Source organism: Bombus huntii, chromosome 13 (genome assembly GCF_024542735.1).
Source record: "Bombus huntii isolate Logan2020A chromosome 13, iyBomHunt1.1, whole genome shotgun sequence".
Classification (NCBI taxonomy): domain Eukaryota; kingdom Metazoa; phylum Arthropoda; class Insecta; order Hymenoptera; family Apidae; genus Bombus; species Bombus huntii.
Window position 1 is genome coordinate 11,188,316 of NC_066250.1, and position 27,227 is coordinate 11,215,542.

The following is a 27,227-nucleotide window of genomic DNA, read 5'->3' on the forward strand; positions in this document are numbered from 1 at the left end:
ACTAACAAGAAAACCCACCAAAAGAAAAATAAATCCGCAAAAAGCGGCCAAGGAAATCAAAAGCTTAAGACTGTCCGCGCAAAAGACGCGGAAACTTAACCCCCAACCAAACCTAGATGCCAGAACCAAAGGATTAGAAGAAATCCTAAAAAACACAAAACAAGAGTTCCCCTCCGCCCAGGACGAAAGTACCAAAGAAGACAGAAACATGAGACCCGTAAAAGCTGCCTCGCTCCCAGCGATCACAACACATAACCGATTCAGCTTGCTAGAATCAGAACCACACCTACAGTCACAGCCGGGACCAGCAAACTACCCAACGCCAAACACAATGCTAGAGCAAATTAAACAAAAAAACTACGTGGCAAAATGGGAAAACACAGTCCCACCCCAGACGGACACCCCACAAGGCACGCTGCAGAGGAGCGCACGAAAGCCCCATCCACTACAAGAGAATATAAACCGCCGCCTATCAACATAACGTTACAAGACTCTAAGGACATAGTAACGCTCATAGAGAAAGTAGCCAAGATCAATCAGTTTTATATCAAAAGGATACACTCAGGTAAGCATGCTCTCTACCTTCGAAATCTATCCGATTTCCACACAGCGAAAGAAACGCTTCGGGCAGCCAACACAACCTTCTACACGTATACACCCAAAGCAGAGAAACACCAAACATACTTGCTAAAAGGCTTAGACAATAGTTACACTGAAATGGAAATACTCACGGACCTACAAGCCTTGCAAATAAACGACGTAAAATTCACAAAAGTCACACGATTCACGACAAAAAGATCAAGGGAGAACGATATATTGCTCCCAATTTACATAATACAAGTATCCGCCGACAGCAACCTAAGCAAACTGCTAACAATATCTTAACTACTTTTAGAAATTTTAACTACTACAAAATAAAATGGGAAAAAATAATTAAAAAAAAAACAACGATATAACCCAATGCCACAAATGCCAGCGACTAGGACACACAGCACAAAACTGTAACCTAAACTACCGCTGTGTAAAATGCACCGAGCCCCGCGGCCCAGGCGAGTGCAAAATCAAAAAAGAGGAAGCAGTAACCAAGGAGAAAATATACTGCGTAAACTGCAAAAACTACGGACACCCCGCGTCCTACAAGGGATACCCAAAACTCGTGGAACTGCGCAAAAAGCTAGCTGAAAAAAAGAAAAAAGACAAGGAAACAAAGATAAAACGAATTGCCCAAATAAGCCGTAAATACGTCCCAGAACTAAAGTTCTCTGACGTAGTGAAACAACAAACAAAACTAAACCAAATAATCGAAAACACAACACAAATAACAAACTTAAATCCGCGATCAAGCCAAAGCGCAACTACAACCGATAACACCCCCCAACAAAGCATTATAAACGTTATCGAAGACATCAAAAAAAGCATATTACAAGCGTTAAAAGACCAACAAACGCAATTAAATGAAATAAAAAAAACACTATCGACACACGGAGAAAGGATCAACGCCATCTTCAGCACTTTTAACAGTGAAGAAGATTTTTTTTTTTTATTTATTGGTTGAAATTACAATCAATTCTCGCGTTGAGAATTTTCAGTAATTTTTCTGGCGTGGCGCAGTGACATGGCTGTTTATTTATAATAAGTTGATACTTATTATAGATAAGTATAATTTATAGGTATTATAAGTAAGTGAATATGCTTAATTTGGATAACTAAATGAATCTAGCGTTTAGGTCTAGCGGGTAGTGCCTCTTCAGTCTGCGAATTTGGTCCGTCGTATCAAGTAGGCCAGTGATTAGAGGGTTTCGGTGTTTGTTGACTCTTTTGCTATATCTGTCGCTATATTTTGCTATTTCCTCTTTGGCTGTGGGTATCTTGAGGTCGCGATGGATTGTTTCGTTGGTAACATACCAAGGTGCGTCAATTAGGGATCTTAGCGTTTTCGATTGAAAGCGTTGGAGTATTTCAATGTTGGAGTTACTTGCTGTTCCCCATAGTTGGATTCCGTAGGTCCAGACAGGTTTTATTACGGTCTTGTAGAGGGTAATTTTATTCTGTATGTTTAGTTTGGAGCGTCGGCCCGTGAGCCAATATAGTTTTTTTTAGTTTGTCCTTTAGTTGCTTCGTTTTATCTGAGATGTGTGTCTTCCACGTTAGTCTCCTGTCTAGGGTCATGCCCAGGTATCGGACTGTGTCCCTGCTAGGAACTGTTGCATTGTTGATGGTGACCTGGGGGCAGGTTTGTTTTCGGAGCGTGAAGGTTACATGTGAGGATTTCTTTTCGTTGACTTTGAAGCGCCATTTGTGAAACCACTTTTCCATGGAGTCGAGACTTCGCTGGAGAGTGGATGAGGCTATTACCGAGTCTGCGTGGGTAGCTAATAGCGCTGTGTCGTCTGCAAATGTCGCTATTGTTATATCGTTTGATATAGGTAGGTCGGCAGTGTAGATGGAGTACAGTAGGGGTCCGAGGACACTACCTTGGGGTATGCCGGCTTCTATTGGGAATGTTGCGGAAGTGGCGTCTAGGCATTTAACCATGAATTGTCTATTGGATGGTAAGATTTTAGGATGGTGTAGTAGGGGTGGGGTAGGATCTTTTTAAGCTTGTATAGTAGCCCTTCATGCCATACTTTGTCGAGTGCCTGTTGGATGTCTAGGAAAACCGCTGAGCAATATTTTTTCTTTTCGAGTGTTTGGCTGATCGTATGAGTTAAGCGGTGGATTTGCTCTACTGTAGAGTGATGTTTTCGGAAGCCGAATTGTTGATCTAGGAGTGTTTTCAAGTTCTCTAGGAGTGGAAGGAGTCAATTCGTGAGCATCTTCTCGAATAGTTTAGACAGGGTAGGTAAAAGACTGATTGGGCGATAGGAGATGGTTTCGTATATCGGTTTACCGGGTTTAGGGATGAGGGTAATCAGTGAGATTTTCCAGGCGTTAGGATAGTGTTCAAGGCGAAGGATAGCATTAAAAATCGATGTGATGAGTGCGATCCCTTTTATGGGAAGTTCCTTGATTGCTTTATTGCCTATTAGGTCGTGCCCTGCTGCTTTCTTGGGATTTAGGCGACTGATTGTTTCTATAGTCTCTGCAGAAGTGAAGGGTTCGATAGGAGGGGAGATTGGGAAGGGGATGTGCAAGTATTCAGTAACGTCCACAGCAGCTTTGGAGGAGTGGCGTTTGAATACTTTGGACAAGTATTTGGCAAACAGGTCGGCTTTTTCTATAGGGCTACGCGCCCATCCACCTTGCGGACGGCGGATTGGGGGGATTATTTGTGGGGGGCGTGTGAGTTTCCTGGAGGCCTTCCACAGCGAGTAGTTGGATCAGCTGTGGGGGATAAACTGGCGAGATATTTTTGGAAACAGTCGTTTTTGTAATTTTTTATGGTTTTGGATAGCTTTCTAGATGCGTTGTTTAGTTTGCGTTTGTCATCCGGTGTTCTATGGGTCTGCCATACTCTTCTTAGTCTACATTTTTCTGCTATTTTTTTTTGTATGTATTGGGGATATTCTTGTTTGCCGATAGACGTCTTTGTCGGTGTGGAGAGGCGGATGGCGTTTATTATGCTCGTGTTTAAGTATTCCGTGGCTGCTTCGATTTCTGCCTTAATTTTTAGTGAAGTTAAGGCTGAAGTTGAGTGTGTAAAGACTTCTCTAAAGAGCTGCCAGTTGGTGTGTTGGTTGTGAATGGAGACATTAGGTGTATTCTCGATAATTGTTGAACTGACTGTTGCTATCACGGGGGAATGATCAGAGGAGAGATCAGCCGAGGAATTGATTTGGACGTGTCTTGGTCAGATATTTTTAGTTACGAAGAAGTCCAGGAGGTCGGGTATTTTGTTAGTGTCGGTGGGCCAGTATGTGGGTTCGTATGTGGTGAGGTAGTTGAGGTTGTTGGTTATTATGCTGTTTAAGAGGTTTTTGCCTCTTACTGTAACCAGTCTGCTGTCCCATTGGGTGTGCTTGGCGTTATAGTCTCCTCCAGCTATGAATCTATTGCCCAGGGTGTCCAGGAAGTTATCAAAGTCTTCTTTGGCGATGAAGTGTCTGGGAGGGCAGTATACTGCTGAAGTGGCGATTGTACCATGACAGTCTTCTATTGCTACATTTGTTGCTTGGAGGTAGTCTTTCTGGAATGGTGGGAGTTCGTAGTGCTTAATACCTGTTTTGATTATGATTCCGGTGCCACCGTGGGCCTTTCCGCTGAGGTGTTGGGTATGGTAGAATTTGTAACCATTTATTTTCAGATAATTTTTGTCGGTGAAGTGGGTTTCCGATACGAGCATTACGTCGATTTGCTGGTGTTTTAGGAAGAGTTCTAGTTCAAATTTGTGTTGCGCTAGACCGTTGGCATTTCAAAGAGCTATGCGTCTTGGTTTTATTTTGCGTCGGGGCGTATTAATTTATCCATGATAAGTGTTAGTAGCGATAGCAAATTATTTATTTGCTCCGATTGTTTCTCTATTAGCTTTTCAAGCCTAGAGAAGTTGTCTGTGTTAGGTGAGTTGGGGACACTATTTTGGGAAAGATACCTTTGGCTATTCGGGTTATTTTGGATGCCTTGTACTGCTTGGGCATAGGAGGTTGAGGTGGTGATGAATTTGGTAGGACTGGCTGTTTGGTTGGTTGAGGGGATTGGGGTAGTCGTGAATTTCGGCTGGCTGGGTGTTTGGTTGGTTACATCTTTTGCTCTGAGTTTTGGGTACCTGTTTGTGTATAGAGTTTTATAGGCTGAGCAGCCTTTATAGTTGGCAGGATGGTCACCTTGACAGTGGATGCATTTCGCTGGGGTTTCCGGTGATTTAGCGCACTGGTCAGTAGAGTGAGTGCCTGCACATTTAACGCAGCGGAAGGTATGGTTGCAGTATTTCTGCGTGTGACCGTACCTTTGGCACCTTTTGCATTGCACTACTTCTTTTTTCACAAGCGGTGGTTCGAATTTTACTACTGTGTTCATTAGACGACTGATATTGTAAATTTCCTTATTGTTAGGCTTTTGTTTTATGTCTATGAAAAATAAGGATAACGGGTCTTTCGAGACTCTATGCCTTATATTACTTACGTTGATGACTTCGTGGCCGAGTTTTGAGAGTTCGTATTTGAGTTCGTCTATGTCTGCTGAGTGGTGGATGTTGCGTAGAACCACTCGGAAAGGTCTTTCTTGTTTGAGTTGGTACGTGTGAAAGTTGGCGTTCAATGTCTTAAGCAGTTTGGTGATTTTTCTGTATGCGTCTGGGGTTGTCGGCAGAATTTTTACTTTGTTGTTGTTAATCTTCGGGTTGTAGTCGTCCTTGGAGATATCTCTCTCTAATGACTTGATCATTGTTTGTATGTCGATGACATCATCTACAAATATTGGTGGGGGAGGGGGCTTTCTCTGTGTTTGTTGGTTTGGCGGCGGGTCTGCGATTTCCATGGCGTCGTTAGTGGATTGCAATACGGTGAACCTATTGTGGGTGTTTATTTGTATCGTTGATTGTTCGTTCCGGGTGTCGATCGTGTCTGGTTTTGATGTTCTATTTTCCGTTTCTTTGTAATATTAGCGTCGTTGGAGCGGAGGGTTCTGCTGCACTTCTGCCACGGAGTAGGCAGCGCGGGGTAGTTATGAATTTGCTCAGGAGAGCCTGGTTGTGATTCCTGGGCCATCATCGAGCTAGTTAATTCAAAATGAATAACTAGTCGTGAGGCTATGAGGCTAGTATTCGGGTTGGGGTTAGGTGCGTGGGATTTTCTTCTCCCTAAAGGGTAGGAAACACTTGGCTGTGTTCACTTTCGACGGTTGGGCGACACGTGTTGTTTTCGGACTACACTGGGCACTAGAGACACGTCTGCACTCTTCGGCACTCCACAGCGAACTCAGTGCAGAAGATGAATAGCCAAAATCCACTAAACCAACAATTACAGCAAAAAACACATAAATTAAACTTAAAACACCTGAAAATAATAAATGCCAACTCTCTAATTTCAAACCAAAAAAGATACAGTATGCTAACCCTAATAAATAAAGAACCCCCCGACATCGTACTCGTCTCAGAAACAAAACTAAATAAAAAACACAAAGTTCACTTCAAAAACTACTCCATGATAAGACACGACAGACCGAACGCCAGCCAAGGGGGAGGAACAGCAATCCTCATAAAAAACCCCATAAAACACAAAACAATTCTAAATGACAAAATAACAAGTTTCAAAATCCTAGAAAGAACGATCATAAAAATAAAAATAAGCAATAAGGAAAACTTGTTTATCACTGCAGTCTACACAACCCTCGGAAACCAGAAAGAATTTAGCGACGAATTCAATAAACTTTTCGAACTCTTACAGCTCAATAAAACGGAAAACTACTATATGTCGGGTTTACATTAGAATTAGGGTTAGGGGCGTAAAGCGAATCTTCGTTTGGATTACACGTCGTCGTTATGCAATAGAGAAGACATTGGCTAGTGCAAATACGATTACCATAGAACCGGACAAGTAACCGTGGTGATTAGATACTCGAGAGACTAATGACAATGATCCTAGGTTCAATAATGAATCCGCGGACAACGGGACGGTAGTCGTACGCACTCGCAAAAATCTAAATCGGATTCTGTGTTAATATTCGCTGACCGTAAGGAGTTAATCCTTTTTTTTGTCGATGAGACCGCAAGAGAGAGTGACTTTCCGTCCCTGTGATACCCTAGAGGAAAACTATGACGGGGTGTGTCTAAGGACACGAGATCATTGGATTCGTCGGGTACATCCTACGTTCGGAAAGTAAGGGAAATTGACGTTGCTGCTAATTGGCCAATCTCCATATCGGTAGTTAGAAAAGGATGCTAGCTGCCCTTGAGGGAGGGTTGCTAGTGGGAGACGTCGTTCGTGGAAAAATAGGTCTCTCCTGTCTTCCCGTAACTGGGACAAAGACTGTGTATCTGTTGAAGGATTTTAAGTAACTAGATATTAGTGTTTATGACGGTCCTCGGGCTAGCCGATCACGTACTGTGGAGACGCGTCGACATCTGGTAAACATCCTGCCCGGAGAATAGGATCTGCGTGTGGCAAGCTACGGGACAGAAACCGTTAGAATGTTTACTGCCACGTGCCGCTACAAATCTTTCTTTTAAGGAGAGCTATAGGATTACTCAATGCCTTTGTTAGATGGAGAGTTCGTCCCGTTGACCGCGGCCACGTTCGGCGACTAATTGTCGCCTTGAGCCCAAGCTCATTGTCACAAGTCTCAAACAAATACAATTGGTTAGAATGACGGCAAATCGTTTAGTTACAGCTGTAGATTTTAATTACAATGTTTTTATGGATTTTCCCGAGGTTTCAGAGGGAAGGCACCGGTGTCCTCTTATCTCCGACATATATAATAGCAGGCGAGCTGAACGCAAAACATACGAGCTGGAAAAACGAAACAAACAACACGAGAGGCAACTGCATTAGAAACTGGCTAGACAATAAAAGCACTCACTACAAAACAACCTTATACAGCTCCGAGCTATCCTCTTACCCAAAAGGACGCTCATACCTGGACATATGTCTAGCAGATGCACGACTAAAATTTCAAAACCTACGTCCAAATAACACCCTCAAAACCTTAGCCTATGACAGTGACCATAACGCCCTAATATTTCACGTAAGCAAGAACACATCTGATCTCCTAACACTCGAAACACAAACCGAGATACCCAGGTACAACTACAAAAAGACAGACTGGAAAAAGTTCCAAAACATACTCTTACAAAACTGTGACCTAAAGATCTGCAACAACGTCAACCTAACAAACAGACAAATCGACGCATTCATAGACGAAATAGAAAAACATACACAAATCGCTCTCCAAAAATCTGTGCCAAATATAAAACAAAAAAATTCATGCGAGCCCTATATCAACAACAAAATAAAAGAGCTACATCGAGACAAAAGCTACATAATCTCCAAAATAAACAATATAAAATTTAACTATTCTTACGACAAAAGAGAAGAATTAGAATTCCCAAAGTACCTACTATACAGAATAAAAGCGCAACTGAAACAAGAATTCGCAAATTCCATAAACCATTACTGGACAAACAAAATAAAAAACATCTCCAAAAACGACTCAGCAAACATGTTCCCACAAATAAATCAAATCTTTAGACCAAAAGAACAAAACCCCATCCCACCTCTCAAATTGCCCCCAGAAAATGCCTCCCTCATCCAAGAAGCAGGTATAACGATACACAACACCATCAAAGACACCGATGGTAACTTCATAATATCTAAAACAATAGAAAAACTAGACATTATCGGCACCCACTTTTCCAAAATACACACACAAAACGAACACATGGGCCGAGAAGAACTAAACAGAATTATCATCGCCGAAACAAACAAACTCAAAAATGAATTGGAACAAGACAAAACGCTAAACAAAACAGTCTGCACATTCTCAAACGAAAACACCGCAGACAACCCCAAACAACCAGATCCAGAAATAAACTACTTCACAAATTACATTCAACTAAACACAATCTTCTCCAAACTAAACAACAAAAAATCCTCCGGCTTCGACGGCATCACAAACATTTTACTCAAGCGCCTACCGAACGAAATAAAATGGTATTACACAGTACTCTTCGACAATGCTCTAAACAACATATATTTCCCCAGAAAATGGAAAAAAGCCAAATTGATAGCTATAACAAAAAAAGATAAAGACGGCTCATCGCCCGCAAACCTACGACCCATAAGTCTCCTCCCCAACATAAGCAAAGTATTTGAAATAATCATAAACAACCCCCTAACCTCCTTCTGCACAAAAAATGACATAATCCCAGAAAATCAATTTGGCTTCAGGCACAAATACTCCACAATCCACGCAATAAACAAACTTACGTCGGACATCTGCTGGGCCCTAAACGCAAAACAACGAGTAGCCGCCTGCTTAGTAGACCTCGAAAAAGCTTTTGATCCCAGTCTGATTTAACAGTCTGGATCCCAGGTCTCATATACAAATTGATCAAGATAAACCTTCCTAATCACCTAATTAAAATAGTCTGGGACATCATGATCACAAGCAGAACATTCGTAATGATCGAAGGTGCAAACACATCAAGCAAAGAATTCTCCATAACAAACGGTCTGCAACAAGGTACAGTAAATTCCCCGCTACTTTTCAGTATTTACAACAGTGACTTACTGAACCTCTTTAATCTCAATACATCCACCCACAAACGCTCCATAGCCTTCGCAGATGACCTACGTAACAGGCCGCAAAACGAAGACAATAAAAACTGAACTGCAAGAACTTTTCGAAAAAATAAACGACTATTACCACGCATGGAAACTAAAAATCAACACAAGCAAATGCGAAACCATACTGTTCAGACCCAAGTTAAGTAAAATCGGCCCAACAGAAAGAGAACACTGCAGAAAATTCCAAGTAAGAGAAAAAGCAAACAAAGGAGCACTCATACCACACAAAAACTGCGTAAAATACCTAGGAATAAACATAGACGACAAATTAAACTACAAGCAGCACACCGAAACCCAACTTGCTAAGGCCAATAAAGCATTCTGGAGAATAAAAAGACTATTCTACTCCAAACACCTCGACAGCAAAGTAAAAATACTATGCTACCAAGCACTAATCAGATCAATCATTACCTACGGCTGCCCAATCTGGTACAACATATCAGCCTCCCAGATGGAAAAGCGGACACAGCGGATTCAAAAAATATGTAAAAAACAAAACAATATAGCCAACATTCACCGCATCGACTGTCACATCCTAAAGCTAATAAGAAACCACTTGCGCAAGCGGCAAGAATAAAAGAAAACAGCTTAATTTTCAGCTGCCTATTTCCTAACAACGCATATTACAAAAACACTCTGACAACAGGCCACATCCCCCCAGAAGCTTTCCTATACCTAGACGAAAAAAACTACCTCCAGGACCAAAACAACATCCCAATAATATATCACATAAAAAGAAAAACAGGGATCAAAACCATACTTTACGAAGAAAACATAAATGGACAGACCGCAGACTCCAGATGGAGATACAACATGGTCCTCCCCCTGAAAGACACCAAAGACAAACACAGAAAAAACACAAAAAAATACTGGTGGGTACAGAACCCATAGCAAAATAAGAGAAAACATTAAACTAACAGAACACAATTCTGACACCGCATAACACAGGTGTAAAATGTAAATATTGTAAATATTTGTAAATATTGTAAACACTTGTAAACAATCCTATTGGACATCCCCCCTCGCCCCATCCCTCTCATCCCATCCCTCCCCAAAGTTACACAGCACCCAAAAAGCAAGCTACCGAAGCGTCCTGTTTTGCGACCAAGTTTCAGGACAGAAAAAACAAACAAAAACAAAATCACATAGAAGCTCCGCTCCCCCAGCGGCTTAAACCTAAAAATTATATTAAACACGAAAAATGTAAAGCGCCGATACATATTATAGCATGGCTACGTCGTACCGTTGCGTATCGGTACTTTTGCCTAAAACATCACTACAAAAATTCACCGTTTATTGCGAATACCAAAATGTATTTAAAATTGTATCTTGGGTTTAATAAACATCTTTAAATAAATATATTAAAAATAGCTAATATTGTATATGTCGGAGATAAGAGGACACCGGTGCCTTCCCTCTGAAACCTCGGGAAAATCCATAAAAACATTGTAATTAAAATCTACAGTTGTAACTAAACGATTTGCCGTCATTCTAACCAATTGTATTTGTTTGAGACTTGTGACAATGAGCTTGGGCTCAAGGCGACAATTAGTCGCCGAACGTGGCCGCGGTCAACGGGACGAACTCTCCATCTAACAAAGGCATTGAGTAATCCTATAGCTCTCCTTAAAAGAAAGATTTGTAGCGGCACGTGGCAGTAAACATTCTAACGGTTTCTGTCCCGTAGCTTGCCACACGCAGATCCTATTCTCCGGGCAGGATGTTTACCAGATGTCGACGCGTCTCCACAGTACGTGATCGGCTAGCCCGAGGACCGTCATAAACACTAATATCTAGTTACTTAAAATCCTTCAACAGATACACAGTCTTTGTCCCAGTTACGGGAAGACAGGAGAGACCTATTTTTCCACGAACGACGTCTCCCACTAGCAACCCTCCCTCAAGGGCAGCTAGCATCCTTTTCTAACTACCGATATGGAGATTGGCCAATTAGCAGCAACGTCAATTTCCCTTACTTTCCGAACGTAGGATGTACCCGACGAATCCAATGATCTCGTGTCCTTAGACACACCCCGTCATAGTTTTCCTCTGGGGTATCACAGGGACGGAAAGTCACTCTCTCTTGCGGTCTCATCGACAAAAAAAAGGATTAACTCCTTACGGTCAGCGAATATTAACACAGAATCCGATTTAGATTTTTGCGAGTGCGTACGACTACCGTCCCGTTGTCCGCGGATTCATTATTGAACCTAGGATCATTGTCATTAGTCTCTCGAGTATCTAATCACCACGGTTACTTGTCCGGTTCTATGGTAATCGTATTTGCACTAGCCAATGTCTTCTCTATACGACGAAAATAACGACGACGTGTAATCCAAACGAAGATTCGCTTTACGCCCCTAACCCTAATTCTAATGTTAACCCGACATATATATATGTCGGAGATGAAAGGAAAACCGGAGCCTTCCCTTTGCAATTTTGGGAAAGTCTTCTAATGCTTCAGCCTAGATTTTATCATAGCTGTAATTAAGCAATTGTTGTCATTTGTAATTGTTCGATATTTGTGATAGCAAAAGTGGGTTCGAGGTGACAACTGGTGGCCGAACGTAGCCACGGTCACGGGATAAACGTTTTGCCTGACGAAGGTGTGGATCGGTTGTATTGTTCTCCCTAGAAATCACATAGAATTGTACTTTGGAGATGTCGATATAATGGAACACACGTTGTATTAGGAATCAAATTCGAGACAGAAACTGCCTAGCAACGGCGTTTGGATTTTTCTCGATGCTTCCAAAGAGTATACAACAAACTTTTGGCAGAAACTGCCTAGCAACGACGATTGGAACCTTCTCGATGCCTCCAGCGAGCATATAACAAACAAATGCAGTCGTATAGCGAAAAAGATTTTCATCATATATTCATTCGTGTGATCGCCTTGGAAAATGATACATCAAGCAGTTTACCGAGTGTCTCAGCAATCGTATTTTTTTGTGTTTAAAATTATTCTACGCATAGTAAAGAGTTATCCCGTTGACCGTGGATTCGTGTGAACCTAGGAACATTGTTAATAGTGTTAATTAAATTCATTATTCGTAAAACCTATTGTTACGACCGTTCCCGGAGAGACGCGATCGCGAGATAGCACGTCAACGAGAGTTGTAAATTCTCGCTACGATCATGTTAATCGACGCCGCGAAATAGTCGTTCCCCTGTTTCGTTTAGGATAACAGAGGTGGTTTAATGAATGTAACACTGTATTAACAGATTAACATAGAACAATATATTTTACAATAATCTGATGAAGATGTTACAGAAATTTGACTCGACTTTGATCTCTAGATAAATTCGTTTGCTATTGGTCTGATATGTTCGGCGTGTCACGTTTGACTCGTCAGAAGGAACTGCCCGCCCTTCGATTATTTTCGTCTTTTCTGGAAGGCGACCCCCACTACGTTCGGATCACGCCACATTCTTTTACGCGAGGTAAAATAACGGCCACGAATCGACGTTTCTGGAGGTCGCCCTGCTTAATGAACCGTGCGCTTGCCACTACAATGTTTGTTTGCCGGGCAGCCGCGACGATCCGTCTGCGACGTTGTAGGACCGCGAGCGACGGTTAGGAAATACAGCCCGTGGTAAGCCTCGTGGCGTAACACCTGTTAATCGTTAATCTCATTATTCGTTAAATTTATTATTTGTAAGATATATTATTCGTTACTCTTATTATTCGTTAAACTTATTATTCTTTAATCTAATTATTAGTTAGACTTATCGTCTGTTAATCTTATCATTCATTAAACTCAATATTCATAATATTTTGTAAAATCTTGTATATTCGCGTAAATATAATCTCTGTCTCGTAAAACGATGGCTAACTCAAACGAAGAATCGTTACGCGCCTTAAATTCTAATGTTAACCTGACATATATAATAATATAACATATGCTTATAATAAGAACGCTATTTTTACTCATTAATATCTTCATTAATTTCAAACCGATTATTGTTTTTGTGAATATCTTGTACAAGTTATATTCAATGGTTTTCTATGATAATAATTACAAAATTTGGTAAGTTTGAAAAATACTTAAAAAAATTGAATAGAATTCTATAAAAATATGGTTGAATAAAAGCAGATTGTAGAATGTTCGTAGCATAAACTAATTTTTAGACATAACAAGCTTAAAAACGTTGCTATTAGCAGACCATAAGCACAGCGCTTGATTACAACGCGTTATGATCCTCTGAATAAAAGAACGTTACATTTATTTAAAGAACTTTTTCTATGAAAAGAGTACGTCTAACTAACTTACAATTATTAAGTAGACTAATCTATTTTGCCTAATACATTAAAAGGCAGAAGAAAATATACTACGTGGCAATAAATTTATGTAAGCGAAAAAAAATATTAATATAATATTATTTATTATTATTTCAAAGTTTCTAAGATTTACTTACACCATTTGTGATTATATGTTTTATTTTTGTTCGTCTAGGATACGTGACAAAAATTGAATTGGAATTGATGGAAGCTCCGGATGACAGGATCCTCGTTGGACCGATACCATCTCAATTGAATATCACCGGTGAAATTAATTCAACTTATCCGAATGGTGAGTTAAATATCCCACAATACTCAGGACAATAGTAGCTCTTATCGTCCGTGAATTCGAAAGTTTTATATGGACACGATTCGCTTTGCCATTTTTTAGATCATAGGATCCCAAAAGATCCGAGATACATCTAAAGATTTAAAGTTTATCACAGAGAAATCGATCCTTTTGTGCTATTACGTTTGATTAAACGGACATTTCAATTTGCCCTCCCATGAAAAATCTGGCGCAGCAATTCATAAGGATAGAAATTTAATCTTGAGAAATAGTAGCGAGAGAATGGTAGAGGAAGTGAAAAAAGCTCGTTGGAAGAACAGAAAATGACAAGGGCATGTTAGCATGGTAGCAGTGCGTAGCTGGCACGATGTATTTGTCAGAGAAGCGTCAGGAATAGAGTTGTGGGCATTTGCTAGATCTTCATTGGAACCTGCCATCGTCGTGTTATAACGAAAGTACGGTCTGTTAATACGAGTATGGATGCTACCGACTCGACAATCAACCGCGGTAGTTGGGCACTGACGATACCAGTGACGTTGGTCTTAGGTTCGATAACGAATCCACGATCAACGGGAGAATAGATATACTTGCTCACACAATACTCACAGATCGTAAGGCGCTACTCTCTTCGTCGATGAGATCGCAAGAAAGAATGAATCTTCGTCCCGATGATGCCACCGAGGAAAATTATGATGGGGTGTGTCTACGGACACGAGATCATCGGATTCGTCGAGTATAGCCCTCGTTCCGAAAGTAAGGGAAATTGACGTCGCTGTCAATTGGTCAATTTGGGACAAAGACTGCTTGTCCGTTTGAAGAATCTTAATTACCGAAAAAACCCAGGTTTTATAGCGAGTCCTCGGGCTAACTGGACTTGTCTCAACATCAGGTATTCATTGTCGGAAGGAACCGTTGGCATGTTTTACTGTCAGGTACCTCTATGGATATTCTTTTAATGAGGGTCATACTATCGCTCCATACCTTTGTTAGATGAAGCGCCCGTCCCGTTGACCGCGGCTACGTTCGGCGGCTGATGGTCGCCTTGAGCCCAAGTTTATTATCACCAATCGCCAACAAGTACAATTGGGCAGAATGACGGCAAATTGTTTAGTTACAACTGTAAGCTTTAATTACAATCTTACGGATTTTCCCGAAGTTCCAGAGGGGAGGTTCCGGTGTCCTTTCATCTCCGACATATTTAATTGCGAAATTTACAACAACAAACGAACCTAATAATAAATATATACATTTTCATTAATTTTTAATATAATATGTGCGCATGCTAATAAAATGAAAGAGATACGGAATGTAAGTCGAATAGAGAGAAGTTCGGCAGATCATTCATTGATCGACGGCCAGATTAGTTCCATATTCCAAGTATAAAATTAAATCGTTTGTAACGTGCAAAATAAGCCTCGAATGGCATTTTCGTACAGGCTGTCCGAAAGAATGGTTCTACACCGTAAAATGAAATTCAAGGTCATGCCTTTTTCTATTCCATCGTATTCCACTTCACGAGAATAAAAAGTCTGGATCGCAACTTAACCGTTCTACAATGAAACTTTAATTTATTTTTCCAAAAAGAACAGTTCAGTTGCGAACAACCAGTTCAGTTCGAACAACCTGTATGTGCACGAATCTTTTTAATTATCTTGATACCTAGAATCATAGATTATACATATATGTCGGAGATAAGAGGACACCGATGCCTCCCCTCTGAAACCTCGGGAAAATCCATAAAAACATTGTAATTAAAATCTACAGTTGTAACTAAACGATTTGCCGTCATTCTAACCAATTGTATTTGTTTGAGACTTGTGACAATGAGCTTGGGCTCAAGGCGACAATTAGTCGCCGAACGTGGCCGCGGTCAACGGGACGAACTCTCCATCTAACAAAGGCATTGAGTAATCCTATAGCTCTCCTTAAAAGAAAGATTTGTAGCGGCACGTGGCAGTAAACATTCTAACGGTTTCTGTCCCGTAGCTTGCCACACGCAGATCCTATTCTCCGGGCAGGATGTTTACCAGATGTCGACGCGTCTCCACAGTACGTGATCGGCTAGCCCGAGGACCGTCATAAACACTAATATCTAGTTACTTAAAATCCTTCAACAGATACACAGTCTTTGTCCCAGTTACGGGAAGACAGGAGAGACCTATTTTTCCACGAACGACGTCTCCCACTAGCAACCCTCCCTCAAGGGCAGCTAGCATCCTTTTCTAACTACCGATATGGAGATTGGCCAATTAGCAGCAACGCCAATTTCCCTTACTTTCTGAACGCAGGTTTGTCTCGACGAATCCGATGATTTCGCGTCCTTAGACACACCCCATCATAGTTTTCCTCGGTAGCATGATCGGGACGGAGATGCATTCTTCTTTTTTTTGCGATCTCATCGACGAGGAGTAACGCCTTACGGTTCGTGAGTGTTACACGCTTGAGTTAGTGTACCGCGCAAGTAGATCTATCATCCCGTTGGCCGCGGATTCGTTATTGAACCTAAGACCAATATCACTAGTATCGCGAGTGTCTAACCGCCACGGTTGATTGTCAAGCCTGTACTATCCATACTCGTGTTAGCAAACCGTACCTTTGTTATGCCGCGACGATGGCCAGTTCCAATGAAGATTTATCAAACGCCCACAACCCTATAGCTGTCACCTCTCCGACATATAAGATATCGATATCGTGTTTCGAGTGTTTCGTGTTTTACTTCGTGCCACGGAAAGATAATAACCATTACGAAACGCAAGCACGCAGCAGTGCACACCGATACAATTTATCTGTTAATTTGGTAGATAAATTTCGTCGGACAGCAGTTCAATTTCCGGACTTGTTACACTCGCATTTTCGCATGTAATTTCCGATTAGACGCAGTGAAACTGGTCAACTGCTTTTCATCTTTCTCCTTAACATTTTCCTACAAAAGACTACCATGCACGTCCTGAAATCGTTTCTGTTCACGCATGGGAAATCCAATATAGAACCGCCGACGCATTCGCCGGCAATGATCTAGATCAACCAATGGAAAAGGTAAGCATAACATACCCAGGCAAGAGAGCAGGAGCAACGCCTTCCGATGTCCACAATCGTATAACGAAACCGACGCATGCTGCCAGACACACGATAATTGAGCCCACAGGTTCCGAGCACAACCTGTGGAATTCTTCTTAATTTCGCTTTCTTTTTGCTTTTGCCAGAATTTCGTCTGGTACGGTCGCGCCTCGAGGTAGCCGTTCTTAATTTCATTCTTCCTGTGAGATATAGATCTTCTTACGCAGAGCGGCGGGGCGATTCATAATTCGACGCGCGGAGCATCAATCATTGCTAGTTTTTGAAGTCTCAAGCAATGTTCAGGCCGTTGAACGATTCGACTTCGCAACCGAATTTTTGCGTTTAGCGCTGAGTAAAAAATACACGCGATTGGATGTAACACTGTATACGAATTGTTACGCCTGCCTAGCCAACTGCCTCGCGATCCGTCGAACGTCGAATCCTGTTTCGAACAGTTGTTTTCAGCGCAAACGTTCCGCTAAACAAATCGAACGAAGAGAACAACAGCAAGAGTAAAATATGATCTGAAAAAGCGACAAAAGAATAGACGAACAAATACACAATTTTTTGAACAGGTTAAGCTACGCCTGTGACAATAAGTTCTACCAATGTTTTAAAAATTCAAAAGACGCTGCCGCCGACAGAGTAGGATATCTGTATTTCACCGTCTTAGGGACACAATGCTTCCGAGAAGATTATCCTGCTTCTTGCAAAACTCAAACCCCATAAGTGCGATTAACGTGATATTTAACGTGAAATTTTCTTCTAACGACGAACATGCAAGCGTTCGAGTTGAGATTACTAAAAAAATTTGTTCATATGATTGTTGGCAGCAATGGGCGTTGTTTGGAGTAGGAGTTTGATAAAACTAAAGCAAAGGAGTATCAGAGTGGTTTGACGTGCAACAGTTTTAGTAAAATTTCGGCGAACCTCGAGGATGTTTGCTATTCGATTAGTGTTGTCAAATAAATCTGCTAATAAATATTAATCAACATAATAAAGCTCGATAATGTATGATAAAGTTACAAAATATATAGCTGTATAAAGATAAATATTGCATTCTGCCAAAATTACGACATTTTGAAAACATTTTGAAGAAGAAGATAAATTATTTTTACGCGTATAACTCTCGAATGGGAGCGAGTAGCGTAAGAGATAAGCGAGCGGAGTTGAATCGGCTTTATTCGATATTATAACAGTTCGAAATAGATTATAACAATTCGAAATCCTGTTTCATCTTTCTAGGCAGTTCCACAAATGGGGCATCAAAATTAACGAAAATAAATCCACACATGTAACTTTACCCTGCGAAAACAAACCTGACCTCAGGTGATCATTAATAACATTACAATTCCTAACAAGGATTGAATCAGATATCTAGGCATGACTCTGGACAGGAGAATGACACGGAAACAACACATCATAGACAAATTGAAGCAACTCAAGGCCAAACTTAAAAAATTCTACTGGCTCATTGGCCGATGTTCCGACTTAAGCACGCAGAGCAAAATTACGCTCTACAAGACTATAATAAAACCTGTCTGGACCTATGGAATCAAACTATGGGGAACAGCAAGTAATTCCAACATTGAAATACTTGAACGCTTCCAATCGAAAACTCTAAGATCCCTAATAGATGCACCCTGGTATGTTACCAACGAAACAATACATCGCGACCTCAAGATACCCACAGTCAAAGAAGGAATAACAAAATGTACTAATAGATATATCATAAGAGTTAATAACCATCGAAACCCCCTAGTTACTAAATTACTTAATACGTCGGACCAGATCCACAGGCTAAGAAAACACTATCCTTTAGATCTAAGCACTAGATTCAACTAGACATAAACTTATTATAAATAATTAGTCATGTTATTGCGCCACGCCAGAGAAACTTACTCAAAATTCTCAATGTGACAATTGATTGTAAAGTACTTGTAAATAAAAAGAAAAAAAATCTTTCTAGACAGATGTTCTACTTTCTCTTTCACTTTGGCTTTTAAGGAAATAAGGTTTGTAATATTAGTAACGGGAAGAACGCAGCAGTGAGTAAATTGTTGCTTGGAAACCTTGCAATATTATTACCGTCACATTCAGGAATCATTGAGGATACTCGAGGAATATGGTATATCGCAGATGTGTTTGCCCTAGAGCCTTTAGCGGTTAGCCAAGAAAATCATTTTAGTCATCCAAAGGACTCATTAGCCTTTGTGCGTTCAGTCGGAAACTGAACGACATATAAAATACCTACTGTTTAAATCGTAAATATTTAAGGAATTAATTACTGTACAGCAGATTTGAAAGTTTCATGCCACGGATTGTCATACATAACTCTGTTGTGAACTATACTGTTTGAAGTCTCACCTATATAAAAACAAAGAGATCTTCACGATGTACATCGATTTCAGTGGATCCTTCGATACCTGAAGAAGGTAGCTGCAGTAGTAGGGAAACGTCCGGAGGAAATTCCTTTCGGACACGGCTCTTACCCAAGACCCTCAAACAGTTTTGTTCACAAGAGTGTTATATTTAGTTAGACAATAAACTTTAAATAGTAACTCGAACGATGTTGTAATAGGCAGTCCAGAACTAGGTGCAGTTATACTCAGAGCTGAAGAGGCCTTGATAGTTATTTTCGTACTCTTTCTATGGGCTGCGGCAATTGCATTATTCTTCAATCGATGGGGCAAGATAAGAATGTTGGAACCATCTCAACCGAAATTCCTGCCACAAGACGAACAAAATTGTACCACGATTGAACAAAATCAACTACAGGTAATGCATAAATATATATTTTATTTATAATTGATATTTTATGACTATACGTTAGTACTGTGTACTGTGTATTGACCTTCGTGCTGTCTAATGCTGAGTTCAGACTGGCTAAAATTGTTTGCAAGCTATTCATAGTTGTAGCGTTGTTACTCGTTTAGTGTTGGTACGCGCAGCCACTTGTTGATTTTGTTCGTCTATAAATCTCAATATATGTAAAGATTTGCTGCTCGTATTGCATGTAATTGCATGTTTCATAGTAAAAACAAATAATGTTAGAAGAAAAAATGATTTAGAGCATCGATGCTGGAAGAGAATAAATTTTGATACAAGAGACAAATAATTTATTAAAAAACGAAGATGAATTGAAAAATTCTATCGAAATGTCATATGACAAATTACTCGGACCTATGAGAAATTACTTACCATAATCCAATAAATATTAGAAACAAGTATAAATTTTCGAATATCAATTTCAGTCAAAGAAGGAATGTTGATTACGTTAAATTTTCTATCAACGAACGATTCTCACGCTGATTGTTCAGAAGGCAGTAACATCGAAGTTTACAAGCTGCTTTACATCTGCTCATAAGTTATTTGCAAATAATACACCAGCTCTACTGCAGGCACGAATACATCTGGATCCTGTATTATAATTGGTACTTTTGATGTAACGTCTCTTGAATAAGGAGTGTTCTCTGTTCACTACTCGTTGTTCACAAATAAGTTCACAAGTGTCCAAAGCTGTTGACGAACGTAATTTGTAAACAACAATGTGGACCTAACGTAAGATGATCGAAAGACTCCTACACAATCCTAATTAATTATATAGTAGTAAAAATTTTTTACTCGAGACTGACTGAATTATTGATGGCATCTTCTAATTGAGACGAACTAATTGAAATTTCTTAACTCAATTAGACATTAATGGCTGCGTCCTGATTGGCGTTCCGCTCAACTAACAGAATTTAATTGCTCTAAGCTTTCTGGTTGAAACTTACTTAACGGATATTTAACGATCAAATCCAACGAGAATAACATCCATACGTTACTCTTAATCAAGGTATAACAGCTTTCTGAACGTCCGCCAGGACAAATTGCAGGAAACTTCATATAAAAACATAAAAAGAAAAATATAAAGATAAAATTCAAATCTAAAGACAAAAATGTCGAAAGATCTTAGTCATCTGATCTTTCAAATCATCTATTATTATTTCAGAGATGCTTGACCCGAACGCAGCTATCTTACATCATTTTCCACCAAATCGAGGTTGTACAATGCGACTATAAAAATAACATACAATTTCTTAATACCCAACACATAATCCACTACCAACAACATTTATCCTTAAAAAAATGTGCCGCATTCTTCCCGTAATTATCCTATGCGAAATATTATACATTTATAACTTGTGTTGCAGGACCGCATATTATTTATTGCTAAAATTAGTTGCTTTCAAACTTCTAGTTCCTTATCAGAAAGAAAACAAAAAATACTTTGTTATCGGTATCACAATAAATCACTGCATTTCTATCAACTTTTATTACCTGACACGGACTTGGACACACACAAACACGTGCGCGCGCGCAGATCACAATATGGATTGTTTTCAAACTTTGCACTTCTGGAATGCTATTTTACTTTTACCGTCCACCGATTCATTTCTGATTTCTTCGTCGTGATTCCAAATAACCACTATGTATTTATTTTGACATTTCGACTTTATCATTTACTAGATTCAAATTTCCTACTACAATTTCCTAGACAATTTTCTATGCAATTAGAGACTTAACTTCTCGAACATGAAATGTAAAATTTAGGGAAAAATGTTTCATTGAAAAACATGGATTGAGAAAATATTTTTTACATTCACTGTCCGGCATACATACGTACATATGCATAAATTCATAACGGAAAGGAGCAACGCAACAACATATAACGTAGATATAACAAACACGAGAGAAATGTTATGCATTAATGTTTAAAATATGAATAATATATTATATACGACACACTCTTATGTATTATCTTATGTATTAAATAATTAATAATTAAGAGAAGAGAAGAAATCGAAATTTTCATCCAACTAGGGAACTGGATTTTTTATATTTCTCAATATATTGAGAAATATTCCATACTGAAAGGCTGAATCTTTTACACATTCAATTCATTTCAATGGAAGGATGTTGCAAAAATCTGAATTACCATTAAATAAATTAAAAATTAATGGACAATTTATTTTCTATAGAAATTAAACTGATTTTTGAGATATTAAAGTTTCCAAATGGAATACTGTTTTTGATAAAAGTTTGATTTATATGTAAACAAAATGATATAGACATGTATACATCATAATCTTAATTATACCTAGAATAATGATCTATTCATCTTAATTTTATATAAAACGTAGGTACCGTAGGTAATACTTTTCAAATCTGTCAAATCATATTTTACCCTGTTCATCGCGACTTTCTCTAAACAAACCACTCCAAACACGAATGTAGATTACAAAGATCAATTGAACTGTTTACAAGTGGCGATCAAAATTAATTTACAAATCATCTGTTTGTTTGTTCACAGAACCGACGCACATTCTCGAAATGCAATATTCTTTGCGAAGAGTGTCCAATAAGGCACGACTCGAACTACGCTTTGGGACAAATGAGACCGAGGCAAAACAGTGCGTTCATTGGTTCCAGCGTGTCCTTTCTCCCAGGTGGCGGAGGTACAGCGCGTCGCACGAAAAGCGCGTTCGACCTTCAATTTTCCGTGTTTACGGAAAATAACACGCTCGACTCCTCCAGTAAACAGGATACTTTAAAGAATTTTAAGCCGGCCTGCGATTCCACGAAATTATTGCTAGACGAACGAAAGACAAGCGTCTATCAGCTGGACAAAACCGGGACAACCAAATCTTTTTGTCGAAACAGAGGAATAAGTGTTTGTCAATTCGATGCTTCGCCAAAATTATGGCAACGAGATCGTGGAATGAGCATCTGCCAGTTCGATAGGATGGAGGTTCTCGCCAGGCCATTGCAGAGAGATCGCGGTGGAAGTATCTGTCAATTCGACAGAATGGACGTATTAGCCAGATCACTGCAGAGAGATCGCATGGGTAGTGCTTACCATTTTGACAGAATGGATGTGTTGGCCAGACCTAATGTAACTCTTGATAAATTCTTGTTGAGAGAAAAACGCGTTAGTATGTGCAACCTTTTGGGAAAAAATGAGAAAACGACAGAAGGAATTCAAATGGAACGGCATTTAAGCAACGGCAACGTTGGGAAAATCGGGGAAAAAGATACATCGGGCGAGGAAGAGAGAGGCAGGATTATGGCGGAGGAACAAAAGACATTTATTAAACAAATACCCAAAGAGAAGAAAAATAGCTTTTGTCGATCGAACCAACCATCTTGCAGCCAAACTTCTGATACTGCATTTGGATATAAAGGTACTTGCGTGTAGCGTGAGAACTTGTAGAATTCGTCAAGGAAAAGCTGCAATTGTGTGACACAATTTCCAAGATAATGGTTTTGTTCGGAAACGATCTCAAGATTGACATTCTTGCGAATATATCATACATATGTATGTATATATAACGAATTAATTACTCGTTTTGAACAGAATTAACATTGTATTTAAATATTAAGTATGTATATTGCTTTTGATATGAACACTTTCAGTTCGCTTATAGTGTTTCCTGTAAATGAAATGTTGGACAAATTTCTAAGAGAAACATAAAATTAAATATGCATTGTACAGAATAACCCAGGTTAGTATTTTACCAAATTATTAAGAAACAAATATCTTACACGTATTTTTAAATTTATAAGGAGGAACGACTTGTTACTGAACGATCGTACTAAATTTATATGAAAAAATTATATAATCTGTACAGCTAACAGCTAAAAAATATTTTGTCAGGATAAAAAAATGTCATGGAAATAGATGAAAACTACAAATTACAATAAAATTCAAGGAATTAAAAAATAATGATAATAAACGTGATAATCTGTCTTTCAAATATAGAGGAAAGATACAAATATCTCGTATTTTATTTATTCTTTCGAATTTTTATTATGTTATTCGAATTCATTCTTATCCTATTGTATATTTATCCATTAGTGATGAATAAAATTTGATTTATCATTTTTATTCGAATTTTCAGTATCCAAATAACTTTTTTACTATATCTTACTATCCCTTACTATAATGTAATAATGTAATAATTTGAAGTGCGAGTACTAAATGATAACAGTTGCAACGTTGTAAATAAGTAGTTGACCGGATTTATAAAGAAAGATATTCTTTTAAGCATTGCAATTTATACTTCTTTTCTCAAACGAAATATATTTACCAAAATCTACTATAGTTTTAGTCTTCAGCTATTAAAGTGAAAAATATTCAAAGAATATTCGATTTCAAAAACTACAGCGAGTCACGAATAAAGCGACTAATCATATTCAAAATCATATAGTAAAGGTATTGTTGAAAAGAGAAATTGAATATACTAAATATTCTGCCGTCTTCCATATAAATTTATTACAAAAAAATTTTAATTTATTATTTAGTTACAATGCATCCATTTATAACTGTCATCTACTGAAAGACTAGCTATTAAATGTTGTACGGGAAAGCCGTTTTATATTTCCAAGTCAACCGTGTTTTATATCTCACAAAAAGCAACATCTACATATTCCAGAGTGGCAATATATTTTTAAATGCAAACTACTGTTAAGCAAGTGCTACTTGTATAATTATCGAAAAGATAAGTTATCCATTGATTTATGTTATTATTTACTTTTTTCTATGTAATTTATGTATAATTTGAGACCACTTCTGCAAAAAGAACCTTGATAACCTTATATCACTATATATAATTAGCTATTTATATAATTTATAGCATTTAATTTCCGACAGTCTAGTAATAAAGTTTCATCTCTTCAATTGTAGAAAAACCTGGAACTTTAACATTCTTCGATCGTCTAAAACCTCCATTTTCCATCAAATATGTTTTTGAATTAGAAAAGTTCGTTTGCGATAGATAAATAATCTTTACCACTAATTGTATCTATATGAAATCTAAATTTGTGAGTCTTTTCAAGCGCAATAAGTATTATTAAGTTTTACTGCAAAATATTACATCGTTTACACAGAATTAATCACATTTATGCAAAATTTCAAAGTGTAATATATAATAATAAATAATAATAATATAGTGCAATTTTTCAGCGTTTCTTTATTAAAATCAAAAATCAAATTAAAACTTAAGAAAAATATTCCTCGGGCCCAGCAAACTTCTCTACACGAACCTATGGAGCATCCTATGCACGAGAGCCACAGCGAGTCTCAAGTTCAATAATGTCCGCCAATTTACCTCGTATCGTAATGAAGAAAGCTATAACTATATAACATCCAGTAGCACACAGGACTCTGTATATTACACATTATTTCGTTAAAAAATTAGCGTACCTTATACACGCAAATTTTCTCTGTGATTCTTTCGTTGCACTTATGTAATGTCCCCAGTTTGCCGCTTTCAATTTTTAACTAATTTCACGGAATTTCCACCAAAAGCTTTTCGCTTTTATCTCCGAGTCACGGGTGCCCGTGTCTTCCTTGATTCGTTTTGCTCGCTCGAAATTTTATCCCAGGCTTTATGCGAATTTTATGCAATGTTGGATTTTGCGGAATCTTGCCACCTCCACCTCCTTTAGCATAATTTCTTCTTCGTGGCCTCACCGAGCTACCCTCTTAAGGAATTTTTAGCGGTCAAACTGAAGTCTTGTTTCGTTCCTTTTGTTTCTGAACTTAGATCGCCATCCTCTCTGACACTCTCCTCTTCGTGGCTCTGCTCAGAGAGGACGAATCGTCGCAGCGTCGTGTAAGAACAATCAACTCGCTTTTCCTGTACGCTTCTTCTTCGTTTTTCGTCCTGGAGATTGAAGCCTCGTTATGACAGAGCTGCCGCGATTTCGGGGTAATTCCATATGCTCTCTGGCTGTGTACCTACTGTTGCTACTTCTCCTTCTCTTCCATCGCTTTTTATATCTACCAACACCAAGACAGGTCTTGTTTTGGACAGAACAAGGTCGTTCGACTCTTACATTTTAAGCGATTCGAGATGCGAAGAAAAATGTTACAAGTTTGGATTCTATCGAGTGGAGTAAAATGAAATGAAATCATAATCTATTTCATGTAAATCTTAGAGATCAAACTAGAACGCTCCTTGAGGCTACTGCACTATATACAGCTTTGTATCTGTACAAGACTTACCAACGTAAACTATACGTTATCCTATAATCCAGCGGTTGAAACATTAACAGAATTTATTACAATTGTGTATAATAGTAATGTATTTTGCACGTTACTTTATACACTGTTATTCGAGCATTAGTAAAAAGAGTGAACGATAACTACTGTTAAAAAAAATATATTCAGTCCCTGGTTACCGAATTAATTCAACCACACGCAGAAATTTCATTTTTCTACTTGTAATGTGTCAGAGACGCATATTCGTATGTATATTATGTCGGATAAAGGACAAATTATCATTGGTTGTTTAAACTGTTTATAGATGATTATGCACATATATACATATAGCAACTATTTAATTTATTATCTCCTTCTTCCACGTCGCTTAATTTTAATAAAAAAATTAAAAATACTGAAAATGTTAAATTTGATTGTAGTGATTATAGTAACCAGAGTCTGTACGTGTCTTTATAAGTGACAGAAAATAAAATACACGTATAAACCTGAAAAACCATCAGCAAGTCTCTGAGAACGAGGTTAACGGCATCGACCGATAATACAGAAAACTAGAGGTCGGATGAACCGTGTCTGAAAGGAAAGCAAACTTTTTCTTTTTTTCGTCAAACATCAACCATGGGACGAGCAGTATATATCGATCGATTTCTTACTGGTCGCGCTACTAGGAATCAATCAAGCCCTCAGGTCGTCGATGCTCTTCTTAACCGACAGTCAGTCTAGAACGTTTCGTGAGAACGTAACACAGCGATTTCCACATCATCTATTGACATTTTCTCCTTCGGCTCCTCCATTCTTCCAAATAGCAAAAAAAGCTCAATGGTAGAAAAAAAAAGTTGCTAACACAGCATTCGTTTCGTGGCATTCTTTGTGAATGTCTTTCTGAGTGTCGATAATAAACTATCGAGCACACGTGCTTTCTTCTTCTTCAAACACGATGGCGTTTGCGATCGATTGTGATTTTTTGCGTCTTGTCAAATCTTCTTCGAGTTTTCCTATCGTTTTATAAACTACACACTTCGTATCACGCAACACTTTACGTCCGACATTTTGTTCTTTATATTTTCGTACCATACATTTTTGGAATAAAATGGTGAGCTTTCGAAAAATTAGTGTTGACTATAGACTAAATACAATTCTGTTCAGTAAACCTTCTAGACCAGTCGAATTTGCCTTCAAACTACCCAAAATTGGGAAAAATGGTAAACAGTATATTTTCTACGAAATGATTTTTGTGTGATGTTGTGATTTTTAAATGATAATTTAATATAATATATATAAAATAAATGAATTTTATTACATAATTTAGCATTTCCTATCTTGCAACGAAGTTTT

At 38.7% G+C, this 27,227-nt stretch overlaps 2 protein-coding genes and 1 long non-coding RNA gene across 3 annotated transcripts in view; 2 read left to right on the forward strand and 1 right to left on the reverse strand.

The window, feature by feature from the left end:
• The window catches only part of LOC126872624 (uncharacterized), a 121,234-nt gene extending 111,117 nt beyond the window's left edge, over nucleotides 1–10,117 (forward strand). Inside the window, exons 2-5 of the mRNA XM_050632727.1 lie at nucleotides 7,053–8,646; nucleotides 8,940–9,119; nucleotides 9,208–9,647; nucleotides 9,865–10,117. Coding sequence (XP_050488684.1) covers nucleotides 7,282–8,646; nucleotides 8,940–9,119; nucleotides 9,208–9,647; nucleotides 9,865–10,117 — 2,238 coding nt within the window. The 5' untranslated portion in view covers nucleotides 7,053–7,281. The remainder of the gene's footprint in view (nucleotides 1–7,052; nucleotides 8,647–8,939; nucleotides 9,120–9,207; nucleotides 9,648–9,864) is intronic.
• LOC126872659 (uncharacterized) overlaps nucleotides 1–25,968 on the forward strand; it is a 55,999-nt gene extending 30,031 nt beyond the window's left edge. The window contains exons 3-5 of the mRNA XM_050632778.1: nucleotides 13,676–13,792; nucleotides 19,428–19,624; nucleotides 22,203–25,968. Of these exons, the coding sequence (XP_050488735.1) occupies nucleotides 13,705–13,792; nucleotides 19,428–19,624; nucleotides 22,203–23,087 (1,170 nt within the window). The 5' untranslated portion in view covers nucleotides 13,676–13,704 and the 3' untranslated portion in view covers nucleotides 23,088–25,968. The remainder of the gene's footprint in view (nucleotides 1–13,675; nucleotides 13,793–19,427; nucleotides 19,625–22,202) is intronic.
• The window catches only part of LOC126872704 (uncharacterized), a 50,441-nt gene continuing 33,807 nt past the window's right edge, over nucleotides 10,594–27,227 (reverse strand). The window contains exon 2 of the long non-coding RNA XR_007692142.1: nucleotides 10,594–11,428. This is a non-coding gene — a long non-coding RNA (uncharacterized LOC126872704). The remainder of the gene's footprint in view (nucleotides 11,429–27,227) is intronic.